The 24,137-nt window shown below is 37.0% G+C and overlaps 1 protein-coding gene across 50 annotated transcripts in view; it reads left to right on the top strand.

Moving 5' to 3' along the window:
• SNAP91 (synaptosome associated protein 91) overlaps nt 1–16,567 on the top strand; it is a 167,276-nt gene extending 150,709 nt beyond the window's left edge. For 45 of the 50 annotated variants that reach the window (XR_004228956.1, XM_031935581.1, XM_031935589.1 and 42 more), the window contains 4 exons: nt 8,569–8,652; nt 9,303–9,407; nt 13,204–13,306; nt 15,164–16,402. Coding sequence is in view for 48 of the 50 variants with exons in the window: in XM_031935581.1 (XP_031791441.1) it covers nt 8,569–8,652; nt 9,303–9,407; nt 13,204–13,296 (282 nt within the window). In the remaining 2 variants the exon portion in view is untranslated. Of the gene's footprint in view, nt 1–6,199; nt 6,301–8,568; nt 8,653–9,302; nt 9,408–13,203; nt 13,307–15,163 lie in introns of all 50 variants that reach the window. The other 5 variants (XM_023205199.1, XM_023205201.2, XM_023205198.1 and 2 more) reach the window with 2 other exon arrangements.
• The last annotated feature ends 7,570 nt before the right edge of the window (nt 16,568–24,137 follow it).

The raw sequence follows: 24,137 nt of genomic DNA on the forward strand, positions 1-24,137 counted from the left end.
TCTGCAAATTTATACAGCCGGCTTGAATTTCTCCCCAGAAAATGGGATTTTCTTTTCTATCACGTTGTCAGGCTGCAAATTTTCCAAACTTTTATGCTCTGTTTCTGTTTTAAAACTGATTGGCTTTAACAGCACCCATGTCACCTCTTGAATGTTTAGCTGCTTAGAAATTTCTTCCACCAGATACCTTAAATCATCTTTCTCAAGTTCAAAGTTCCACAAATCTCTGGGGCAGGGGCAAAATGCCACCAATCTCTTTGCTAAAACGTAACAAGAGTCACCTTCGCTCTAATTCTCAAGAAGTTCCTCATCTCTACCTGAGACCACCACAGCCCACATTTTCCCATCGTCTTCTGAGACCTCCAAACTGTTCCAACCTCGGCCTGTTACCCAGTTCCAAAGTTGATTCCTCGTTTTCAGGTGTCTTTTCCGCAGCGCTCCACTCTACTGGTAGCAATTTACTGTATTAGTTTGTTTTTACACTGCTGATCAAGACATACCTGAGAGTGGGCAATTTACAAAAGAAAGAGGTTTCATGAACTTACAGTTCAACATGGCTGGGGAGGCCTCACAATCATGGTGCAAGACAAGGACAAGCAAGTCACATCTTACATGGATGGCAGCCAGCAAAGAGAGAGCTTGTTTGGGGAAACTCCCCCTTATAAAACCATCAGATCTCATGAGATTTATTCACTACCACAAGAACAGCACAGGAGAGACCAGCCCGCATGATTCAATTACCTCCCATTGCATCTCTCCCACAACATGTGGGAATTCAAGATGAGACTTGGGTAGGAAGACAGCCAAACCATATCACCCAGGTTTCTATGTGAGGCAGTTTGCTAAATAATGAGGTCACTAACCCAGCAGGGAACAAGGGAAAAGCACTTTAAAAGTAATATTAAGTTGAACAACTCCCTTGGCCATTACCCACCCTGAGATCAAGACTTAACTGTGCAAAGTTAAGAATTCATCAAGTACTTAATTAACAACTGTTTGACATCTTTAGGATAACAAAGCTGCCGACTGATTGGTAGGCACTTTCACAGAGACTGAGATTAATGTCTCATTTTTTTAACCCCAAAACTCCTTATTTTTGTTTATGAAGCAGAAAATTTTTAATTATTGGTAATTAAGCCCCAGAAAGTTAAATATGGAAAGTTTTAGCATAAAGTATCCACAGCAGCTATGGAAAGAGAAATTAGAACAACAGAAACTATTTGTTACAATAAAGAGTTACATAAAGGTTTATTTCCTTTATTTTACTTACCATTTTACACCACAATATAAAAGCTCTCATGCATATTTTATCTTTATTAATTCTTAGTTTTATCTATATTCTTTTATAAATTCACTGCCATTTACTCCATTTATTTTTTACAAAGCTGTTCTTTCCTAACAAAGCTGTGGCTTTGCTTTTACTTAAGAAATTATTCTGAGGGATCTAATCTAGCTTTCTCTGACATGCCCTTATACCCTGCCTGCCCGGTTGATCTCTTCCATCCTTCTATTCCTTTATAGTCTCTTTCTAGGAATACTCAAGGAAAAGAAGCTAGAGACACCAGAAACAAGTGCTTCAGAAGCAGCAAAGCAATGTTTCCCAATTTTCCTTGTAATCTACAGGTCTTTGCCATTGAGAAGGAGATGAAGGATGCAGATTTGGGAAGGGGGATCTTTTTGCTGCCTTTTTAAAGTTTTTGTTGATAGATAAGAACTAAGATTACTTTTCCCCACTTATTCCAAATTTCCCTTAATTGCTTCTTAGAGGTGTAGCTATAACATTTTTCAGATCACGGAACCCAAGTTAGATCTAAAAACCTTAGCAGGACTTGAATTTGAACTATGTCTGCTGGCAGGGCTCTGTCATCATTGCCATCAGGAGCCCTGTGCTTCCTGGGTTACTTATTCCTGTTTTATAGTGCACAGCAGACCTATTAACTCTTTATCGAAGAAGTGGGAAGATACGCGCAATTCAGAAATATGTGCATTTTGCAAGAAGATCACTGTTAAAAGAAAAGCTTTAGACAAAATAAATTTAACAGAGTTGAGCTGGGTTCAATGACTTACCCATATACTCCCAGCAACTGAGGCGGGAGGATCACTTTAGGCCAGGAATTTGAGACCAGCCTGGGCAGCATAGTGAGGCCCCATCTCTAGAAAAATTAAAAAGTTAGCTGGATGTGGTGGCACATGCCTGTGGTAAAAGCTACATGAGAGGCTGAGACAGGAGGATTGCTTGAGCCCAAGAGTTTGAGCCTACAGTGAGCTATGATTATGCAAGTTTAACAGAGTTTATTTAAGTGAAGAATGATCCATGAATCAGGTATCAGTCGGAAACAGAAGAGGTTCAGAGAGCTCCAGCACAGCAGTGTGGACCATGAACTTCTGTTGGCTGATAGAGAAGTACAACAAAATATATTTGGTTGATCAGAATAGAAAGACCCTAATTAGAGGTTAGTTGTTGATCACTACTTGATAAAGTCTCTAGTTAGAATCTGTTAGTTGGCAATTTCTGATTGGTAAAGTCTCCAGTTTCATTTTATTATTTATGTTGGGCTTCATTTTGCTTACATGAGAACTCAAGGTGCTAGAGCTGCACCAGTCAAGTGGCATCCCAATTAAAATCTTATCACCACTGAATCTAAGAGTTAATTTTAGCAAAATGACTAACTCATACAATTTCTTCAAAGTGTTTGACCATTTATTTGATCAGGAGTTTCTGCAGGTTCATTTTGCTTTGAGAGCTAATAAAGCCCTTTTCTCTTTTATAGCCTGAAGTCCTCATGATGCAATTCGGGTCTAGTAAATAGCCTACCACCTACCCTATTGAAATGATGGGTAAAGCATTAATGTGAAATATAATTTTATAGGTATTTTCTTTCTTTTGAAAAGTTTTTTATTGAGATAAAATTCACGTAAGATTTAAATTCACTATTTTAACAACCCAAGTATACAATTAAATGATTCTTAGTATATTTACAGCATTGCAAAACCATCACTATTATCTAATTTCAGAATATTTCCATCACCCCAAAAAGAAATGCAGTCTCTTTCAATTTCCGCTTACCCTTATAACTTTTTGTGCCTGGCTTCTTTTACTAATTAGCATAATGTTTTCTAGGTTTATCCATACTGAAGCATGTATCGGTACTCCATTTTTATGGCTGAATATGTTTCATTTTATGGATATATCACATTTTGTTTATCCATTCATCAGTTGATGAACACTTATGTTGTTTCTGTTATACATAATAGATTTTTATTATCATATATGAGTTTTCATATGAACATATATCCTCAATTCTATTTGGAATAGAACTCTGGGTCATCTGTAAGTCGATGTTTAACTTTTGAGGAACTGCCAAGCTTTTCCATAGCAGCTACGTTATTTTACATTGCCACCAGAAATACATAGGGTTTCAAGTTCTCTTTATCCTCCCAACACTTGTTATTTTTCATTTCATTATTTATTATATCATTCTAATGAGCATGAAGTGGTATTTCATTATGACATTGATATGCATTTCCCTGATGACTGACAATGTTTAACATCTTTTCATGTATGTATTGATCATTTGTATATCTTCTTTAGAGAAATGTCTATGTTGTAGAGGAGGAAGAATCCTTTTTTCCTACTACGTGCCTAGACACTCTGGCTGGGGCTGTGAACACTGGACTGACCAAAGACAAATTAAAAAGAATAAAACAAACAGAAGTTATTAGCACATGCATCATGCTTACTCATGGGAGCACTCAGGATGAGTAACTCAGAGGCTTGATTAGAACATGGGCTTAGGTGGCATCTTAGCAAAGGAACAATAAATTTTTAGAGAAGTCACAAGACAAAGGAAAAGGACTTTGACTCTCTAAGGTGGCAAATATATGAGAAAATAATGGCAGTTCAAGGCTAATTAGTCAAGTTTGTTAGGCATTTTGTTCTGATGCCCTTTTCAGGCTGATTCAGGTCTCAAGTTGTCTCTGGTGATAAACGTTTGTCCCTGATAGAGAGGGGAGGAGAAACCTCTCTGTAAATTTATGTTCCAAATAGTGAGAAGGAAGAGAGCTTTTCTTGTATCTGCTTCTTTTCGGTTGCCTTCAGCTCAAAGTAATTATTATGCCAAAGTGTCATATTTTGGGGTGGCACATTCTGCTGCCCTACAACATCCTTAGCCCATTTTATAATTGGGTTGTCTTTTTATTATGGAGTTGAAAGAGATCTTTCATATTCGGGATACTAGATGCTTATCAGATAAATGATTTGCCAGTATTTTTATCTCATTCTGTGAGTTAGCTCTTCGTTTTCTTGATAGTGTCCTTTGATGCACAAAAGTTCTTAATTTTTATAAACTCTAATTTATCTATTTTTTGCTTTTATGACTTGTGTTTTTGGTGTCATATTTCTAAAAACTATTGCCTTAATCATAGGTCTTGAAATTTTTTACCTATGTTTCTTTCCAGGAGTTTTATAGTTTCACCTCTTACATTAAATCTTTGACCTCTTTTGAGCTCTTTTTTTTAATATGATAGGGGTCCAAATTTATTGTTTTGCATGTGGAAGTTCAGTTGTCTTAGAATTATTTGTTTAAAGGACTATTCTGACTGGGTACAACAGCTCATACCTGTAATCCCAGTACTTTTGAAAACTAAGGTGTATGGATTACTTGAGCTCAGGAGTCTGAGACTAGCCTGGGCAACATAATGAGACCCTATCTCTACAAAAAATAAAATAAAATTAGCCAGGTGTGGTGGCATGCATCTGTGGTTCCACCTACTCAGGAGGCTGAATTAAGAGGATTGCTTGATCCAGGGAAGTAGAGAATCACTTGAGCCAGGGAACTAGAGGCCGCAGTGAGCCATGACCATGCCACTGCACTCCAGCCTTGGTGACAGAGCGAGATCCTGTCTAAAAAAAGAAAAAGAAAAAAAGGAAGAGACTGTTCTTTCTTGATTAATTGATTTTGATAACCTTGTCAAAAATTAATTGACCATCTGACATATTGGGCTGGATAATTTAAGAAAGAGAAAAAAAATTATCCATAGATGTGTGGGTTTATTTCCAGACTCTTTATTTGCTTATGTTGATCTATATGTCTGTCCTTATGCTAGTACCACACTGTTTTGATTAATGTACCTTTGTTTTAAGTTTTGAAACCAGGAAGTGTGATTCCCCCAAATTTGTTCTTTTTCAAAACTGTTTTGGCTATCCTGGTTCTCTTGCATTTTTGTATAAATTTTAGGTCCAGATTATCCGTTTCTCCAAAAAAAAGTGGTTGAAATTTTGATAGGGATTTCATTGAATCTGTGTAGCAATTTGCAGGTTATTGCCATCTTAATATTAAGTCTTCCAACCCATGAACAAAAGGTGTCTTTCCATTTATTTAGTTCTTCTTTAATTTCTTTCAACAATGTTCTATAGTTGCAGTGTTCAAGATTCATACTTCTGTTAAATTTATTTTTTTAATATTTTATTGTTGATGCTATTATAAGTAGAACTGTTTTCATAATTACATTTTTCAGTTGTTCATTGCTAGTTCCACAGGAACACTGCACTGAGTTTTGTGTATTGGTCTTGTATCCTGCAACTTTGAAGAACATGTTTATTAGCTTTGACAGTTTTGTTGTATATGGATTCTTTAGGGATTTCTATATATAAAAAAGATTATGTCATCAGTGAGTAAAGATAGTTTCATTCTTTCTTTCCCACCTGGATGCCATTTCTTGCTTTTCCCTGCTAACTGCCCTGACTTAGAACTTTCAGAACCTCCTTGTCTTGTTCTTAGGTAGAAAGCTTTCAGTCATTTTTTTTCAGTCTCTAAGTACGATGTTAGCTGTGGGCTTTTTGTAGATACCCTTTATCAGGTTGAGGAATTTCCCTGCTATTTCTAGTTTGTTGAGTACTTTTTGTCATGAAAAGCTGTTGGACTTTGTCAAACAGCTTTTCTACATCTATTGATATGATCATTGTTGTGATTTTCCCTTATTCGTTTTTGAGGTCTCTCTTAGGAAAGTGGCTGCAAACTCTAACCCTGCCCTGACAGGCCTCAAAAGCGGGTTGCTGTTTACAATGTGCCTTTCATGGGATACTTCTTTATTGTGGTGGAAGCCTCATGTCTAAGATGTCTCTCTCACAGGAAGCTTGTTTATACTGGCAAATGCCCTTGTGGCTCTTGTCTAAACTGTGTTGTTTATTTCTACCAAGATAGCCACTCTCTAAGAGAACTTGACCTGCAAAGAAGTTAGGTGTCAGTCAAGTGAGACACAGAGGAGGCATACAATAAAACACATGAAATTACAGAATCTGTAAGTAATAAAACTTACAGATTCCAGGGAGAAGAGGGCAACATGCCAAAGGGAAGTGGGGAGCCATCAAGGACACATGTGTTCAACCAGTGGGTAGGAGCAAAAGAGAGTGAGAGTGAGGGATCTGTGGACCAAGGCCTTTATTGGGGTCTAGTATATCACCCAAGCAGATTTTCCACAGGAATTTAATTGGTAGGTTTACAGCAAGCAGGCACAAGTTCCATGGAAAGACGCTGTGACTGAGAGTTAGTTGTTGTGGCGTATCTGCACAGTTAGCTCTGCAGAGTGTGGGGGACAGTGGGGTAAATCAAGTAGGTTGTATCTAGCTATCCCATAGGGAAGGTGTTGGTATGAAGCAGATATCTAGATGACCACCTTAAGGAACTGGGAGGAGGCAGAGAACTAGAAACTGTGTCAAGAGTGACTAAGCCCTGCTTCTGATAGGAGAAAATTGAAGGTGTATCCTAAATAGATGCTGAGGTAACATAAATTATAGGAGTTAACTATAATCATGTAATTTTTTCTTTTATTCTATTAATATGGTGTATTGCATGTGTTAATTTTCATATATTAAACCAACCTTGCATTCCTGGGTAAAACCTGGTCATGGTGTATAATCTTTTAATATGCTCCTGGATCCAGTGTGCTAGCATTTTGTTGAGAATTTTTTCATCAACTTTCATAAGGAATATTGCGCTGTAGTTTTCTTTTGTTTGTGATATCTTTGTCTAGCTTTGGTGTCAGGGTAATACTGGCATCAAAGAATGGTTAAAAACTGTTACGGCCGAGACGGGCGGATCACGAGGTCAGGAGATTGAGACCATCCTGGCTAACACGGTGAAACCCCGTCTCTACTAAAAAAATACAAAAAACTAGCCAGGCGAGGTGGCGGGCACCTGTAGTCCCAGCTACTCAGGAGGCTGAGGCAGGAGAATGGCATAAACCTGGGAGGCGGAGCTTGCAGTTAGCTGAGATCTGGCCACTGCACTCCAGCCTGGGCGACAGAGCGAGACTCCGTCTCAAAAAAAAAAAAAAAAAAAAAAAAAAAAAAAAAACAAAAACAAAAAAAACTGTTACCTTTATTTTGAAAAGCTTGAGAAGAATTGATATTAATTCTTTATATATTTGGTAAATTCACCAATGAAGATATCTAGTTCTGGATTTTTCTTTGATGGAAGTTTTTTGTTGTTATTGATGTTTTTTTAGAGACAGGGTCTGACTTTGTCACACAGGCTGAAGTACAGTGGTGCTATCACAACTCACTGCATTCTCAAGCTCTGGGCTAAAGCTATCCTCCCACCTCAGCCTCCCGAGTAGCTAAGACTACAGGCACACACCACCAAAAATTAGGCCCAGCTAACTTTTAAAAATTTTTTTGTTAAGATGGGTTCTTGCTACATTGCCCATACTGCTGTGTTGCTGGTCCTAAACTCCTGGCCTCAAGTGATTCTCCTGCCTCGGCCTCCTAATATGCTGGGATTACAGGCATGAGCCACCACATCCACCTGTAAACCTTGCTTAATATAAATTGGAGCCATATAGAAAGATTAGAACAATTCTCAAATGTCTAACCCAATACCGTTAGAGGATATAATGATAGGAAAAGACAAGCTTAGGGAAGTTTGACTCATTTCCAGTATGGATGGGTCTAAAAAGATAGAGAGGAAGTCCAATGTTGTGAGCAAACTGCAAGCCAGCAAGTCCAAATGACGCTGTAACAGAGAACATCAAGTCAGTCATCTTGTTTATATCATTGGTGTGGTGCTAAAACCATTTTCCTTTTTAAATTTAAAACTGAAATTTGAGATTTTCTTTACATATCCACTCATACATATTTGACATGCATTCATTTTAAAATTCTGTCATTTTAAAACCAAATTATGCTCGGCTGGGTACAGTGGCTCATGCCTGCAATCCCAGCATTTGGGGAGGCCAAGGCAGGAGGATTGCTTGAGGCCAGGAGCTTGAGACCAGCCTAGGCAGTATAGCATGACCCATCTCTACAAAAAATTTTTAAAACTTGGTCAGCCATGGCAGCATGTGCCTGTAGTCCCAACTATTCAGGAGGCTGAGGTGGGAGAATTGCTCGAGCCCAGGAGTTCAAGGCTGCAGTGAGCTGTGATCATGCCATTGTACTCCAGCCTGGGCAATGGAGTGATACCCCATCTTTAAAATAAATAAACAATAACCAATTGTATTGTTCTTTTTGTTTGTTTTGTGTGTTTTCGTGTTATTTGTATGTGTATGTATGTCTGTCTATCTGTGTAGCAAGGAGCTGTACCTCCAACCAGTTCAGTTCCTCCTGTTGCCGGGGCCCCATCGGTTGGACAACCTGGAGCAGGATTTGGAATGGTGAGTGATGACCTATGCTAAAAATTGTAATCAACATTTCTAAATTATTTGCCAAATCCCAAATTAGTAAATATTCCTACAGAATATAATTCTTCCCAAAACACAGTAAGTAAAACTTAAAAAGTTGTCATCTGCTTTAAACCTTAAGTAGTCTACACATGAAGTGATAAAATCAGTCATAAAATATGTCCTACCATCAAATTAATTTCTATAGTACGTTGTTATATCATTTTTACTAGAATATTTACAAAACATAGTGTTAGCCCATCATCAAAATCAACCCTTAATTATTATACTAGGACTGTTTATTCACCAATTTTACCAGCCAATTTTAGGACCATCTTTCATAAAGAAACAAATTTTTATCTCTCCAAGAATTATGCTTAGAGAAGATGAATAAACAACAATAAAGTTTGGTTAGGATGAGGATACCATGTGGCCAACCAGGCTTATGCTACCCACCCACCTTAGCGACTCTCTCCCTCACAGTACAGCCTCACATTATCCCTAGTTAAAATTACAAATTATACTTCCTCATAGTCCTGCATTCCTCAAATATTGTCAGAAGTACATAAAAGCAATAAATGTCAGGATAGTGCCCTAATGGGTTCCACTCATGCTCTGAACCACTCTCCATTCTTCCTCCTCAGCCTCCTGCTGGGACAGGCATGCCCATGATGCCTCAGCAGCCGGTCATGTTTGCACAGCCCATGATGAGGCCGCCCTTTGGAGCTACTGCTGTACCTGGCACGCAGGTCAGTTTGTTCAATGTCCACAAACCAACCAGTGACATTAACTAATAAGTATAAAACATTGGTGTAGCAAACTGTTTAAAAAGTGTTTTTACCTAATATAATCCTCATTCCTGTTGCTTCAGAAGTAAAGGGAGCATGGAAGACAGATCTGCAAAAGTGTAAGATTTGGGGGAAAAAATGATGGATATAACTTACTGTCTAAAGATCCCTCCATTCTCTTCCTACTTAATTCAAATTGGTTCCTGAGAACATCCAGATATTCAGGGCATCCAAGGCATTTGTCCCAGAGAAGTAGGTGCTTCTGGTCTGTAGTTAAAGCATGTGTTCCCATTGTTAACCAGAAAGGTTGGCAGCACAGTCCTCTAGACTGCCATGTTCGCCCAAGACTCGTGACACTAACTGCAATAAGTTTGCCAAACTGCATAGTCTGTGAGAATAGTCCCTTTTAGAATCTCCTCACTCCAGAAAAAAAGCACACATTTGTGAGTCCTCAGGGCCACTCCCACTTAAGACTAGCTGGCTACAAATTCAAGGTTTTTCCATGGCCACCCTCAGGTTGAGCAGTTTCCTAGAATGATTCACAGAACTTAGGAAAGCACTAAACTTATAAGAGTTTTATTGTAGTAAAAAGATACAAATTAGATCCAGTTATAGGAAAAGATGCATAAACATCATCTGGGAAAGTTCTAAACATGAAGCATCTTTGTCCTCAGAGGTGGGTTCTCCTCCGGGCATCATTGTGTGACAGTACACATGCAGTTATCACAAGCTCACCTGAGCTTCAGCGTCCAGCATTTATTGATGCTTCATTATGTAGGATTGGTTGGTTGAATTGTTACCCATTTTGTGGAACTCAGTCTTCAACCGCTGTTCCTCCCTGAAGATCAGACTGGTTTCATGTGGCCCAAAGACCCAGCCCTAAAATCACATGGTTGGACTTTCTGCCTCCACTCTGAGTCACCTTGTTAGCATAAACTGTCAGGTGTTCCTGGAGCCCACCTTGAATAACAAAGACATGCCTACCATTTGGGAAATTAGAAGGCTTTAGAGGTTACCTTTCTGGGAAAAGGAAAAACCTCAGTTTAGATAAAGCTAAATTCCTTACTACACACTGTGCTACTTCCTCTTCAAAAATGCCAAAATATATTACACTTTGTTGAACTGTTTTGCTGCTAGAGGTGCTAGCATCATGCTTTCCTGATTCCTCTTTTAAATTGTCTGGCTGAGGTGATGGTACATGTCAAACCAAAGAAGTTTTCCTCATGAGAAATTGACTTGGATGGAGTCAGGACACCAAATTACTACTTTGGTAGCAGCATGCTTTATAAACTAGACCAAATAGCTCAAATATATTTTAATGATATGAGTAAATTTTAATGATATGAGTTTTCAGTCCTATAATATTTTTAACTTATCAAATCAGTATTTATACTGTCTTATCTGGGGAATACCTGCTGTGAACTTTCTGAGTATACCTTAATGCCTTTTGCTTCCCTGATGCATCTCTAAATCCATGGACTTGTTCCCAAGATTTCCTTTCAGCTTCTTCTCTTTGCCCCTCAAAAGCAACAGGGACCAAGAGAAAGAATGGTGGATGTTGAAAGACAGAAATTTAGAATGTGAGAAGCCTTAGCCTTCACGGCCATTACTGGCCATAACTGGCTTCAGGAGAAATTTTCTAGTCTACCTGAAGACTAATGAACCCTGTGTAGTGTTGTTTTTAGGGCCAGTGAGGAAGGTTTTGGGTATAATGGTTGATATTAAGTGTAACTTAGATATACTTAAATTCTAAGGGATCTCATTTATCATAAATGTTTCCTTGATGTTTGAATAGATCCATGACTATCATCTTTTTGAAAAAAAGAAATATTTCTATTATTATGAACTTGGAGCAATGTTACTGAGATTTCTTTTAACCTTACTGTGTTTGATATACTGAAAGCTTCAGAAATAAATGAATATAATTTTATTACTTAAGGCAGTTGTTTTTCTTGTGTAATACCAATGTTAGCAACAATTTATTTACTTAATTAGAAGAATGAAAATAAAAGATAGATAGTATCATGGAAATACATTGTTTTAATCAGTAATTGAATTCATAATAAGCCAGGTAATGATACATCATATTTATGTAATTTTTAGATTATATTTCCTATATCAGAGGAGAAGCATAATTATACTAGATAATAAAATAAATGTTGAGTTGGTAGCTTCAGAAAACAAAGTAGTTTTTTTATTACTGATGCCAGGACTATCCCAGCATTCTTTCATTGGTTGGTATCACGATATCATCATCTCACCTAATTATCAATAATGGACCAATCTTTGAGTCGATCTAAGGAACTTCAAGTCTTACATTTTTTTTTTATATATTTCTATGAAGCAGATCCAAGGTTTTTTGTTATTTGTTTGTTTGTTTGTTTGTTTGAGATAGGGTCTCACTCTGTTGCCCAGGCTGAAGTGCAGTGATGCAATCATAGCTCACTGCAGCCTTGAACTCCCAGGCTCCAGGGATCCTCTCACCTAAGCCTCTTGAGTAGCTGGGTCCACAGGTGCAAGCCACTGCACCCAGCTAATTTTTTTTTTTACTTTTTGTAGAGATGAGGCCTCGCCTTGTTGACCAGGCTGGTCTCAAACTCCTGGCCTCAAGTGATCCTCCTGCCTCAGCCTCCCAAGGTGCTGGAATTTTACAGATGTGAGTCATCACACCCAGCCCATGTCCCAGTTTTAAACATGGAAATTTGACAAATAGATAATATAATTAGTCAGTAGTTTCTGGACATAGGACCAAATCTCAAAATCCACACTTCTGGAACTCTGTTCGCTGAACTAATAAAAATATACATCACTGCCCCACAGTCCCAGCATGTTACTACAAGCATAGGAGATTAATTAGACTCAAAGCCTAGATGTCAGCTATTACTCTATAGACTACATGAGATTTTTCAAGACCTTGTATCCTGTAAAAGTCAGCTCCCAGAAGTTGTATCTGTGACACAATGAAAAAATAATTTAGATTCTGGTTAAACAGAAACAAGGCAAGTTAATTATTTGTTACTTTTGCTGCAAGTCCAATATGATTCTTTCCTATTGTATTTAATAATAAGTTTTAGCCTTCTCTGAGAACTGAATAGATTGCATTAGGATTTAGTGGCACTCACTACTAGGAAACTATTTGGTCATGTGAAACAAACAGTGCCCTCAAACGTGACTGATTTTCACATAAAATAATGTATATGAAATTCTAGTATATTTAGCTAATAAGTGTAAGTAATTTCTTAAATAGCTTTCTGCAAACTGTTTCCTATTTTTCCTTCAAATTCACTCTCACTATAAGAAAAGCCATTTAAATTGCTTTATTAGTTTAGAGGTACTAATGACTCAAAGTAAAAATGCTTTTGTATAGAGAAAACAGTTGTTTGTTTGTTTTACTGTTTGTTCATAATATCTTTATGTTACTAGTTTTTCACATCTTCCCTAAGTCATATCCATATTGTTCTACTGGAGTCCCCAAATTTTACTTTGGCTAAATCCGATGTCAGAGAAGTTCAAGAAAGCCAAATATCAGTTGAAGTATATTTTACCAGCCCAGAAGTAAACACAACTCTGTGACTATGTAGATCAAGTAGATTTTATAAGCCTTTAATCATCTAATCTTCTGCATGTTTGTTTTCTTTGATATGTGTTCTGCCTAATGCTTCTTTCTATCTCTCTCTCTCTCTCTCCCTCCCTCCCTCCCTCTCTCTCTCTCTCTCTTTTCTATTCCTGCTCTTTGGGGCTGGCTTTTTCCCATTAGCTTTCTCCAAGCCCTACACCTGCCACTCAGAGTCCCAAGAAACCTCCAGCAAAGGACCCATTAGCGGATCTTAACATCAAGGATTTCTTGTAAACAATTTAAGGTATCTAATATTGAGCTTTTCCTGTAGGCTTGTAATAATGAGCTGTATACAATGCTTAGCTATTTCAAGAGGTATTCATTATTTCTGCGCATTGAATAGCTGTATGTAATAGTAATAATTTATTAAAATAATTTATTAAAGATATTAAAAGCTATCTTTAAGAATTTTTAAAAATCTTAATTTATGTAACTGGGAGGAAAAGTAACCTCCAAATTGTCCTTATCCTGGAAAGCACAACGATTAGCTTTAATAAAGCAAAAAGCTGTCCAAGCTACTTGGTAAATTAGAAAATTGCCACTTTATTACATGATGACTGGAATTTATAGAAAGTCAACATTTATACTATTGCATTTAGAAATCATCTAAGAATATATTTGACTGCATAATTGTATTTTTATTTTGTTTATCCTTCTTTTGCCCCATAAAACTTAGATTATTACTCTTTACATTTCTGCATTCAAGCAGAACTTTAAATTTCTAATGTTCAAGTTTTAAATTTCACAAATTTCATATAATTTATGAAATGAGTCATGCTGAAGTTATGGAAGGAAACTAATGAAGGAAAAATGTTCACTATTGACCCAGCACCTAACACAGTGGGTACGTTCTCAACAAATCCTTGCTGAATGGACGAACATAATTTACATGGTACTTTTCACATCCACTTCTTAGTAGGAGATCAATCATGTGAGATAAACTAGCCAGAAATTTTTTATCTCCATTTCACAGCCAAAAAAGACTGATCCTTGGGCATTAAGGAATTTGCCCAGTGTCCCACAAGGAAGAACTCAGTGTTTTTGGACTTCTGTCCAGTGTTGTTTTCAGTATGCACCTACTGTGCTACATATATTTCTTAAAAACCTTCTCTAATGCCTACTAAGATTTTTGTGGATTCTTGATTTTTTTTAATATACAAGATTAATGATGTATTATTTTAAGGTGTTGACATCTCAGTCAAGTAAACTCTCCTTATGCCCAACTTTTCTATTACACTTTGGATTGGCTAATGTAGACATAAGTGAGACAATGAACACTTAATAACTTTCAGGAGTGACCAAGGAAACTGCATAGAGCAGCCTGTATTCACCTCTTACTTAGTAAATGTTGCGCTAATCATATGCCTGGAACTTTGATAAGTACAGGAAACAGATATGCTTGAGACAGTCCTTACCTGAGAGAGAGAAACAGAGAGAGACAGAAACAGAGAAGAGAGACAGAGCCGGAGCCAGACAAAGACAGACACACAGAGAGAATGACTATTTTATGAAGAGTTATCTATGCGACTAAGCCTTAAGACCCTACAAATGTTTCCAGCAGAAATGAATGATGCATGAATTAGCCAAGGAGATGAGTGGGAAGTGGCTGAGAAAAGGCATTGAGTCACCAGGGATCTCTCCGTTCTCTTCTATTCTGTCACTGGTTCAGCTGTTTAGTAAGTGACTCATTGAACACCGTAACTGAATACATGAAAAAATAATGTAAGGTCATGGCCATGCCCCCTTTTTCTTTGGCTGACCTTTTTAAAGGTTAGCTGCTCTTAGATACTGAATGCTATACCGAATATCCTGCTACTAAAATTTCTAATACATGTCTACATTTCAAATTTTTGTTGATATAATTATTAAAATGAAACTATACCTCGAAATTTTTTTTTTTAGTTTCTGGCTAAATTTTAAAATTTTTAAGCTTGTTTTAAAAAGCTGTGAAAAGTATGTAAATGTGAATTTGTCCATGCAGAGACCTTTTTATGTAAAAGTTGTGTGCAGAAACTGTGAAGTAAAATTGCAAGGGAGGTAAAATGTTTGAGGACTATGTAATACTCTTTTTTTCTAATTCTAATTCTTGTTTTCTTTACAGCTGCAATTTTTGTGACTGAATAGGAAACTAAATGAATTTGGAGACTTCAAATAAGATTGATGCTCAGTTTCAAAGGGAGCCACCAGTACCAAACCCAATGCTTACTCATAACTTCTCTTCCAAAATGTGTAGCACAGCCGTGAAAGTGAACATTAGGAATGTGTACTACCTTAGCTGTTATCCCTACTCTCGAAATTGTAGTGTATTTGGATTATTTGTGTATTGTACGATGTAAACAATGAATGGATGTTACTGATGCCTTTAGTGCTTTTCTGGACTTCGCCTGAGGACAGATGATGCAGCTGTTGTATGGTGAGCTATTTGGAAAGATGTTTCTGTGTTTTTGAAGGTTTCAATGTACATATAACTTTTGAACAAACCCTAAACTCTTCCCATAAATTATCTTTTCTTCTGTATCTGTTACAAGCGTAGTGCGATAATATCAGATAATAAGGAAAACACTCATAAATATACAAAACTTTTTTCAGTGTGGAGTACATTTTTCCAATCACAGGAACTTCAACTGTTGTGAGAAATGTTTATTTTTGTGGCACTGTATATGTTAAGAAATTTTATTTTAAAAAATATAAAGGTTAACGTCCATAATAAATACTTCTCTTTGAAGCTACCTTATCAAGAATGAAAAATCATATGGGAAGAATCCCCTATTTATCACTGCTATATTAAAATATATATATTTTAATTATATTTGACAGGTTTTGCATCTAAATTGACCTATTTATTCATTCTTGATTAAATGCACTGAAAAGTAAAGGTTCTGTTTGTATCACGTTCATGAAAATGCAGTTAGAGAGGTACTATTCAAGTTATTCTGAAGGCACCCCAAGGTATACCTGTAATTTAAAGATATTACTGCAGATATTTTTACTTTACTGTGGGTTTTTGGTACATCTGTTAATTTAGTATTTCTTTGTGTGTTTTGTAGACTAGTGTTCTTCCATCCTTCAATTGAGCTCAAAGTAGGTTTTGTTGTAACATTGTGATTAGGATTTAAACTAATTCAGAGAATTGTATCTTTTACTGTACATACTGTATTCTTTAAGTTTTAATTTGTCGTCATACTGTCTGTGCTGATGGCTTGGCTTAAGATTTTGATGCACAAATGAGGTCACTGTTGATCAGTGTTGCTAGTGGCTTGGCAGCTCTTCATAAAAGCATATTGGGTTGGAAAGGTGTTTGCCTATTTTTCAAATTATTTAATAGATGTATGGTACCATTTAAAAGTGGTTGTATCTGAATTTACTGTGGGGATAACATACACTGTAATGGGGAAAAATTACCTAAAACCAATTTCAAAATGGCTTTCTTTGTATTTCAGTTTAAAAACCCAGTGCATGTATGCCCTCTGAGATGCAATAAACACCTTGAACAAAGAAATGCAAACATAACCCTTCTCTCTTTGATTATGTTTTGGGAAAAAGGTCTGTTTCAAATGACACACACAGCAGACATAATATTGAAGATTTTAAAATGCTGTTCATGCCAATAGAGATTTGATTATTTTACAAAAAATTAAAAACAAGGAAAAAGCAATTTTAACAAGTTCTCATTAAACTTGGGTCTCCATAGCTGCTGCCAAATGAGTTGAAATTCCATATTTCAAGATGTATATGTATTTTTAGGATGAACTTTCTTTTAAAACGTGCAATTAAAGTCTTGTAATCATTTTTATGAGAATTAGCCATGAAAGTTGAAGAATAATATGACTTTAGGTAGGTTATAGTGTACTGACACACTGGCACACATGTATACTCTCACACAATACCTAGATTAGCCTATGTTAATAAAATTAGTGACATTATGCCTACAACTAGATTGTTATATCTCAAAAAGTAGTCCAGTCTCAAATAGAAGTATTTATTTAGTGAGACATATTCTTATTTCTATTTTAAAACTTTCTTTCCCTTAGTTACCTAAGATGTATGTCTTGAGAACTAACTTTCAGCAGCTAGTATCCAAGTATGTAATATTAATTTTATAGATTAAATTTTAATCATATATTATTTCATGGGCTTATTTCAATAAAAATATATTTAAGATTGTAAGTAATTTGAAGTTTAATATTGCATTTTTAATAAGCTTTTATTTCTTCATTGAATGGCCCACGTGGTATAAATTCTTAATAAGTGAAGCTGCAAGAGCATTATTTTCAAATCAGACTGTGTGTGCACACACACCATTCCGTTCATGACCACACCAGCTGTTCCCTCCAAGCACTTTGCTGGCTCACACAGGATCCCTATGCCTGAAATTACCTAACCAACCCTACCAGTGCAGTCCATTCCTGCTTTCCACCCTGTCTTTTAGAGCACAATATTCATCAGCCTTTATGGCATTTAACATATTGTATTATGATCAGCTGTGAAAGTGTCATCTGCTCTAGCCAATTGGGAGCCTCCTAGGCAGGAAACATCTCCTCTTGTTCCTGTCCTCGGCAACTAGCACTTCAGTAGGTGCCTGATAAATGTGTGAAGGATGAACACAAGTATATTAGTTCTCAGAGGTTTCTTCACTTACCTAGGTATGGCTGGGCCATTATTGTAGTTCTAACTACTAAAGAATAACTCTCATATAGTACATTTATTGTCAAATATTATGAGGTGATTTTTACCATTTTATTTAAAAATCATTATAATTGTGTATATTTATGGGATACAATGTGATGTTATATGTGTATAATGTGGAATGATTACATCAGGCTAATTAACATTCATCACCTCACATCTTTTTCATGATGAGAACATTTGAAATTTACTCTCCTGTGATAACTATGTGAGGTAATTCATATGTTAATTAGCTCAGTTTAGCTGTTCCACAATGTATATATATTTCAAAACATTATGCTGTACCTGATATCTACAATTTATTATGCTTTAAGTTCTAGGGTAAATGTGCAGAATGTGCAGGTTTGTTACATAGATATACACGTGCCATGGTGGTTTGCTGCACCCATCAACCCGTCATCTCCATTAGGTATTTCTGCTAATGCTATCCATCCCCCAGCCCCCCACCCCCTGACAAGCCCTGGTATGTGATGTTCCCCACCCTGTGTCCATGTGTTCTCATTGTTCAACTCCCACTTACGAGTGAGAACATGCGGTGTTTGGTTTTCCGTCCTTGTGTTAGTTTGCTAAGAATGATGGTTTCCAGCTTCATCCATGTCCCTGCAAAGGACATGAACTCATTCCTTTTTATGGCTGCATAGTATTCCATGGTGTATATGTGTCACATTTTCTTCATCCAGTCTATCATTGATGGGCATTTGGGTTGGTCCAAGTCTTTACTATTGTGAACAGTGCAGCAATAAACATACATATGCATGTGTCTTTATTGTAGAATGATTTATAATCCTTTGGGTATATAGCCAGTAATGGGATTGCTGGGTCAAATGGTATTTCTAGTTCTAGATCCTGGAGAAATCACCACACTGCCTTCCACAATGGTTGAACTAATTCACACTCCCACCAACAGTGTAAAAGCATTCTTATTTCTCCACATCCTCTCCAGCATCTGATGTTTCCTGACTTTTTAATGATCGCCATTCTAACTGGTGTGAGATGGTATCTCATTGTGGTTTTGATTTGCATTTGTCTAATGACCAGTGATGATGAGCATTTTTTCATATGTTTGTTGGCTGCATAAATGTTTTCTTTGGACAAGTGTCTGTTCATATCCTTCCCCCACTGTTTGATGGGGTTGTTTTTTTTCTTGTAAATTTAAGTTCTTTGTACATTCTGGATATTAGCCCTTTGTCAGATGGATGGATGGCAAAAATTTTCTCCCATTCTCTAGGTTGCCTGTTCACTATGCTGATAGCTTTTTTTTTTTTTTTTTTTTTTTTTTTTTTTTTTTTTTTTTTTTTTTGCTGTGCAGAAGCTCTTTACTTTAATTAGATCCCATTTGTCTATTTTGGCTCTTGTTGCCATTGCTTTTGATGTTTTAGTCATGAAGTCTTTGCACATGTCTACATCCTGAATGGTATTGCCTAGGTTTTCTTCTAGGGTTTTAGGATTTTAGGTCTTCTGTTTAAGTATTCAATCCATCTTGAGTGAATTTTTGTATAAGGTTTAAGGAAGAGATTCAGTTTCAGCTTTCTGCATATGGCTAGCCAGTTTTCTCAACACCATTTATTAAATAAGGAATCCTTTCCCCATTCCTTGTTTTTGTCAGGTTTGTCAAAGATCAGATGGTTGTAGATGTGTAATGTTATTTCTGAAGCCTCTGTTCTGTTCCATTGGTCTATATATCTGTGTTGTTACCAGTACCATGCTGTTTTGGTTACTGTAGCCTTGTAGTATAGTTTGAAGTCAGGTAGTGTGATGCTTCCAGCTTTGTTCTTTTTGCTTAGGATTGTCTTGGGCTCCTTTTTGGTTCCATATGAAATTTAAAGCAGTTTTTTCCAATTCTGTGAAGAAAGTCCACTTTGGGCAGTATAGCCATGTTCACAATATTGATTCTTCATATTCACGAGCATGGAATGTTTTTCTATTTGTTTCTGTCTTATTTCCTTGAGCAGTGGTTTGTACTTCTCCTTGAAGAGGTTCTTCACATCCCTTGTAAGTTGTATTCCTGGGTATTTTTTATTCTCTTTGTAGTATATGTGAATGGGAGTTTGCTCATGATTTGGCTCTCTATCTGTTATTGATGTATAGGAATGCTTGTGATTTTTGCACATTGATTTTGTATCCTGAGAGTTTGCTGAAGTTGCTGATCAGCTTAAAGAGATTTGGGGCTGACATGATGGAGTTTTCTAAATATACAGTCATGTCATCTGCAAACAGAGACAATTCCACTTCCTCTTTTCCTAACTGAATACCCTTGATTTCTTTCTCTTGCCTGATTGCCCTGGCCAGAACTTCCAATACTATGTTGAATAGGAGTGATCAGAGAGGGCATCCTTGTCTTGTGCTGGTTTTCAAAGGGAATGCTTCCAGTTTTTGCCTATTCAGTATGATATTAGCTGTGGGTTTGTCATAAATAGCTCTTACTATTTTGAGATCCGTTTCATCAATGCCTACTTTATTGAGAGTTTTCAGCATGAAGGGCTGTTGAATTATGTCGAAGGCCTTTTCCACATCTATTGAGATAATCTTGTGGTTTTTGTCATTGGTTTGGTTTATGTGATGAATTACGTTTATTGATTTGAGTGTGTTGAACCAGCCTTGCGTGTCAGGGATGAAGCTGACTTGATCATGGTGGATAAGCTTTTTGATGTGCTGCTGGATTCAGTTTCCAGTATTTTACTGAGGATTTTCGCATCAATGTTCATCAGGGATATTGCCCTAAATTTTTTGTTGTTGTTGTGTCTCTGCCAGGTTTTGGTGTCAGGATGATGCTGGCCTCATAAAATGAATTAGGGAGGATTCCCTCTTTTTTCTATTGTTTGAAATAGTTTCAAAAGGAATGGTATCATCTCCTCTTTGTACCTCTGGTAGAATTTGGCTGTGAATCTGTCTGGTCCTGGACTTTTTTTTGCTTGATAGGCTATTAATTACTGCCTCAATTTTAGAACTTGTTATTAGTCTATTCAGGGATTTGACTCCTTCCTGGTTTAGTCTTGGGAGGGTGTATGTGTCTAGGAATTTATCCATGTCTTCTAGATTTCCTAGTTTATTTGCATAGAGGTGTTTATAATATTCTATGTTAGTAGTTTGTATTTCTGTGAGATTGGTGGTGATATCCCCTTTATTATTTTTTATCGTGTCTATTGGATTCTTCTCTCTTTTATTCTTTATTAGTCTTGCTAGCAGTCTATCTATTTTGTTGATCTTTTCAAAATACAAGCTCCTAGATTCATTGATTTTTGGATGGTTTTTCATGTCTCTGACTCCCTCAGTTCTGCTCTGATCTTAGTTATTTCTTGTCTTCTGCTAGCTTTTGAATGTGTTTGCTCTTGCTTCTCTAGTTCTTTTAATTGTGATGTTAGGGTGTCAATTTTAGATCTCGCCTGCTTTCTCTTGTGGGCATTTAGTGCTATAAATTTCCATCCACACACTGCTTTAAGTGTGTCCCAGAGATTCTGGTACATTGTGTCTTTATTCTCATTGGTTTTAAAGAACATCTTTATTTCTGCCTTAATTTTGTTATTTACCCAGTAGGCATTCAGGAGCAGGTTGTTCAGTTTCCATGTAGTTGTGCAGTTTTGAGTGAGTTTCTTAATCCTGAGTTCTCTGCACTGTGGTCTGAGAGACAGTTTGTTATGATTTCTGTTCTTTTGCATTTGCTGAGGAGTGTTTTACTTCCAATTGTTCATTCAATTTTAGAATAAGTGCTATGTGATGCTGAGAAGAATGTATATTCTGTTGATTTGGGGTGGAGAGTTCTGTAGATGTCTATTAGGTCTGCTTGGTCTGGAGCTGAGTTCAAGTCCTGGATATCCTTGTTAATTTTCTGTCTCGTTGATCTGTCTCATATTGACAGTGGGGTGTTAAAGTCTCCCACCATTATTGTGTGGGAGTCTAAGTCTCTTTGTAGGTCTCTAAGAATTTGCTTTATGAATCTGAGTGCTCCTGTATTGGGTGCATATATATTTAGTATAGTAAGCTTTTCTTGTTGCATTGATCCATTAACCATTGTGTAGTGCCCTTCTTTGTCTCTTTTGATCTTTGTTTGTTTAAAGTCTGTTTTATCAGAGACTAGGATTGCAACCCCTGCTTTTCTTCGCTTTCCATTGGCTTGGTAAAGCTTCCTCCATCCTTTTATTTTGAGCCTATGTGTGTCTTTGCACATGAGATGGGTCTCAATACAGCACATTAATGGGTCTTGATTCTTTATCTAATTTGCCACTGTATGTCTTTTAATTGGGGCATTTAGCCCGTTTACATTTAAGGTTAATATTTTTTTTTTTATTATTATACTTTAAGTTCGAGGGTACATGTGCATAAAGTGCAGGTTTGTTACATATGTATACTTGTGCCATGTTGGTGTGCTGCAACCATCAACTCGTCAGCACCCATCAACTCGTCATTTACATCAGGTATAACTCCCAATGCAATCCCTCCCCCCTCCCCGTGATAGGCCCCGGTGTGTGATGTTCCCCTTCCCGAATCCAAGTGATCTCATTCTTCAGTTCCCACCTATGAGTGAGAACATGCGGTGTTTGGTTTTCTCCTCTTGCGATAGTTTGCTGAGAATGATGGTTTCCAGGTGCATCCATGTCCCTACAAAGGACACAAACTCATCCTTTTTTATGGCTGCATAGTATTCCATGGTGTATATGTGCCACATTTTCTTAATCCAGTCTCTCACTGGTGGACATTTGGGTTGATTCCGAGCCTTTGCTATTGTGAATAGTGCCGCAATAAACATACGTGTGCATGTGTCTTTATAGCAGCATGATTTATAATCCTTTGGGTATATACCCAGTAATGGGATAGCTGGGTCATATGGGACTTCTAGTTCTAGATCCTTGAGGAATCACCATACTGTTTTCCATAATGGTTGAACTAGTTTACAATCCCACCAACAGTGTAAAAGTGTCCCTATTTCTCCACATCCTCTCCAACACCTGTTGTTTCCTGTCATTTTAATGATTGCCATTCTAACTGGTGTGAGATGGTATCTCACTGTATTTGCATATCTCATCTCATTTGCATTTCTCTGATGGCGAGGGATGATGAGCATTTTTTCATGTGTCTGTTGGCTGTATGAATGTCTTCTTTTGAGAAATGTCTGTTCATATCCTTTGCCCACTTTTTGATGGGATTGTTTGTTTTTTTCTTGTAAATTTGTTTCAGTTCTTTGTAGGTTCTGGATATTAGCCCTTTGTCAGATGAGTAGATTGCAAAAATTTTCTCCCATTCTGTAGGTTGCCTGTTAACTCTGATGGTAGTTTCTTTTGCTGTGCAGAAGCTCTTTAGTTTAATTAGATCCCATTTGTCAATTTTGGCTTTTGTTGCCATTGCTTTTGGTGTTTTAGACATGAAGTCCTTGCCCATGCCTATGTCCTGAATGGTATTACCTAGGTTTTCTTCTAGGGTTTTTATGGTTTTAGGTCTAACATTTAAGTCTCTAATCCATCTTGAATTAATTTTCGTATAAGGAGTAAGGAAAGGATCCACTTTCAGCTTTCTACTTATGGCTAGCCAATTTTCCCAGCACCATTTATTAAATAGGGAATCCTTTCCCCATTTCTTGTTTCTCTCAGGTTTATCAAAGATCAGATGGCCATAGATTTGTGGTATTATTTCTGAGGGCTCTGTTCTGTTCCATTGGTCTATATCTCTGTTTTGGTACCAGTACCATGCTGTTTTGGTTACTGTAGCCTTGTAGTATAGTTTGAAGTCAGGTAGTGTGATGCCTCCGGCTTTGTTCTTTTGACTTAGGATTGTCTTGGCAATGCGGGCTCTTTTTTGGTTCCATATGAACTTTAAAGCAGTTTTTTCCAATTCGGTGAAGAAACTCATTGGTAGCTTGATGGGGATGGCATTGAATGTATAAATGACCTTGGGCAGTATGGCCATTTTCACGATATTGATTCTTCCTATCCATGAGCATGGTATGTTCTTCCATTTGTTTGTGTCCTCTTTTATTTCACTGAGCAGTGGTTTGTAGTTCTCCTTGAAGAGGTCCTTTACATCCCTTGTAAGTTGGATTCCTAGGTGTTTTATTCTCTTTGAAGCAATGTGAATGGAAGTTCATTCATGATTTGGCTCTCTGCTTGTCTGTTACTGGTGTATAAGAATGCTTGTGATTTTTGCACATTAATTTTGTATCCTGAGACTTTGCTGAAGTTGCTTATCAGCTTAAGGAGATTTTGGGCTGAGACAATGGGGTTTTCTAAATATACAATCATGTCATCTGCAAACAGGGACAATTTGACTTCTTCTTTTCCTAACTGAATACCCTTGATTTCTTTCTCTTGCCTGATTGCCCTAGCCAGAACTTCCAACACTATGTTGAATAGGAGTGGTGAGAGAGGGCATCCCTGTCTTGTGCCAGTTTTCAAAGGGAA

This window comes from Piliocolobus tephrosceles, chromosome 5, assembly GCF_002776525.5.
Source record: "Piliocolobus tephrosceles isolate RC106 chromosome 5, ASM277652v3, whole genome shotgun sequence".
NCBI lineage: Eukaryota > Metazoa > Chordata > Mammalia > Primates > Cercopithecidae > Piliocolobus > Piliocolobus tephrosceles.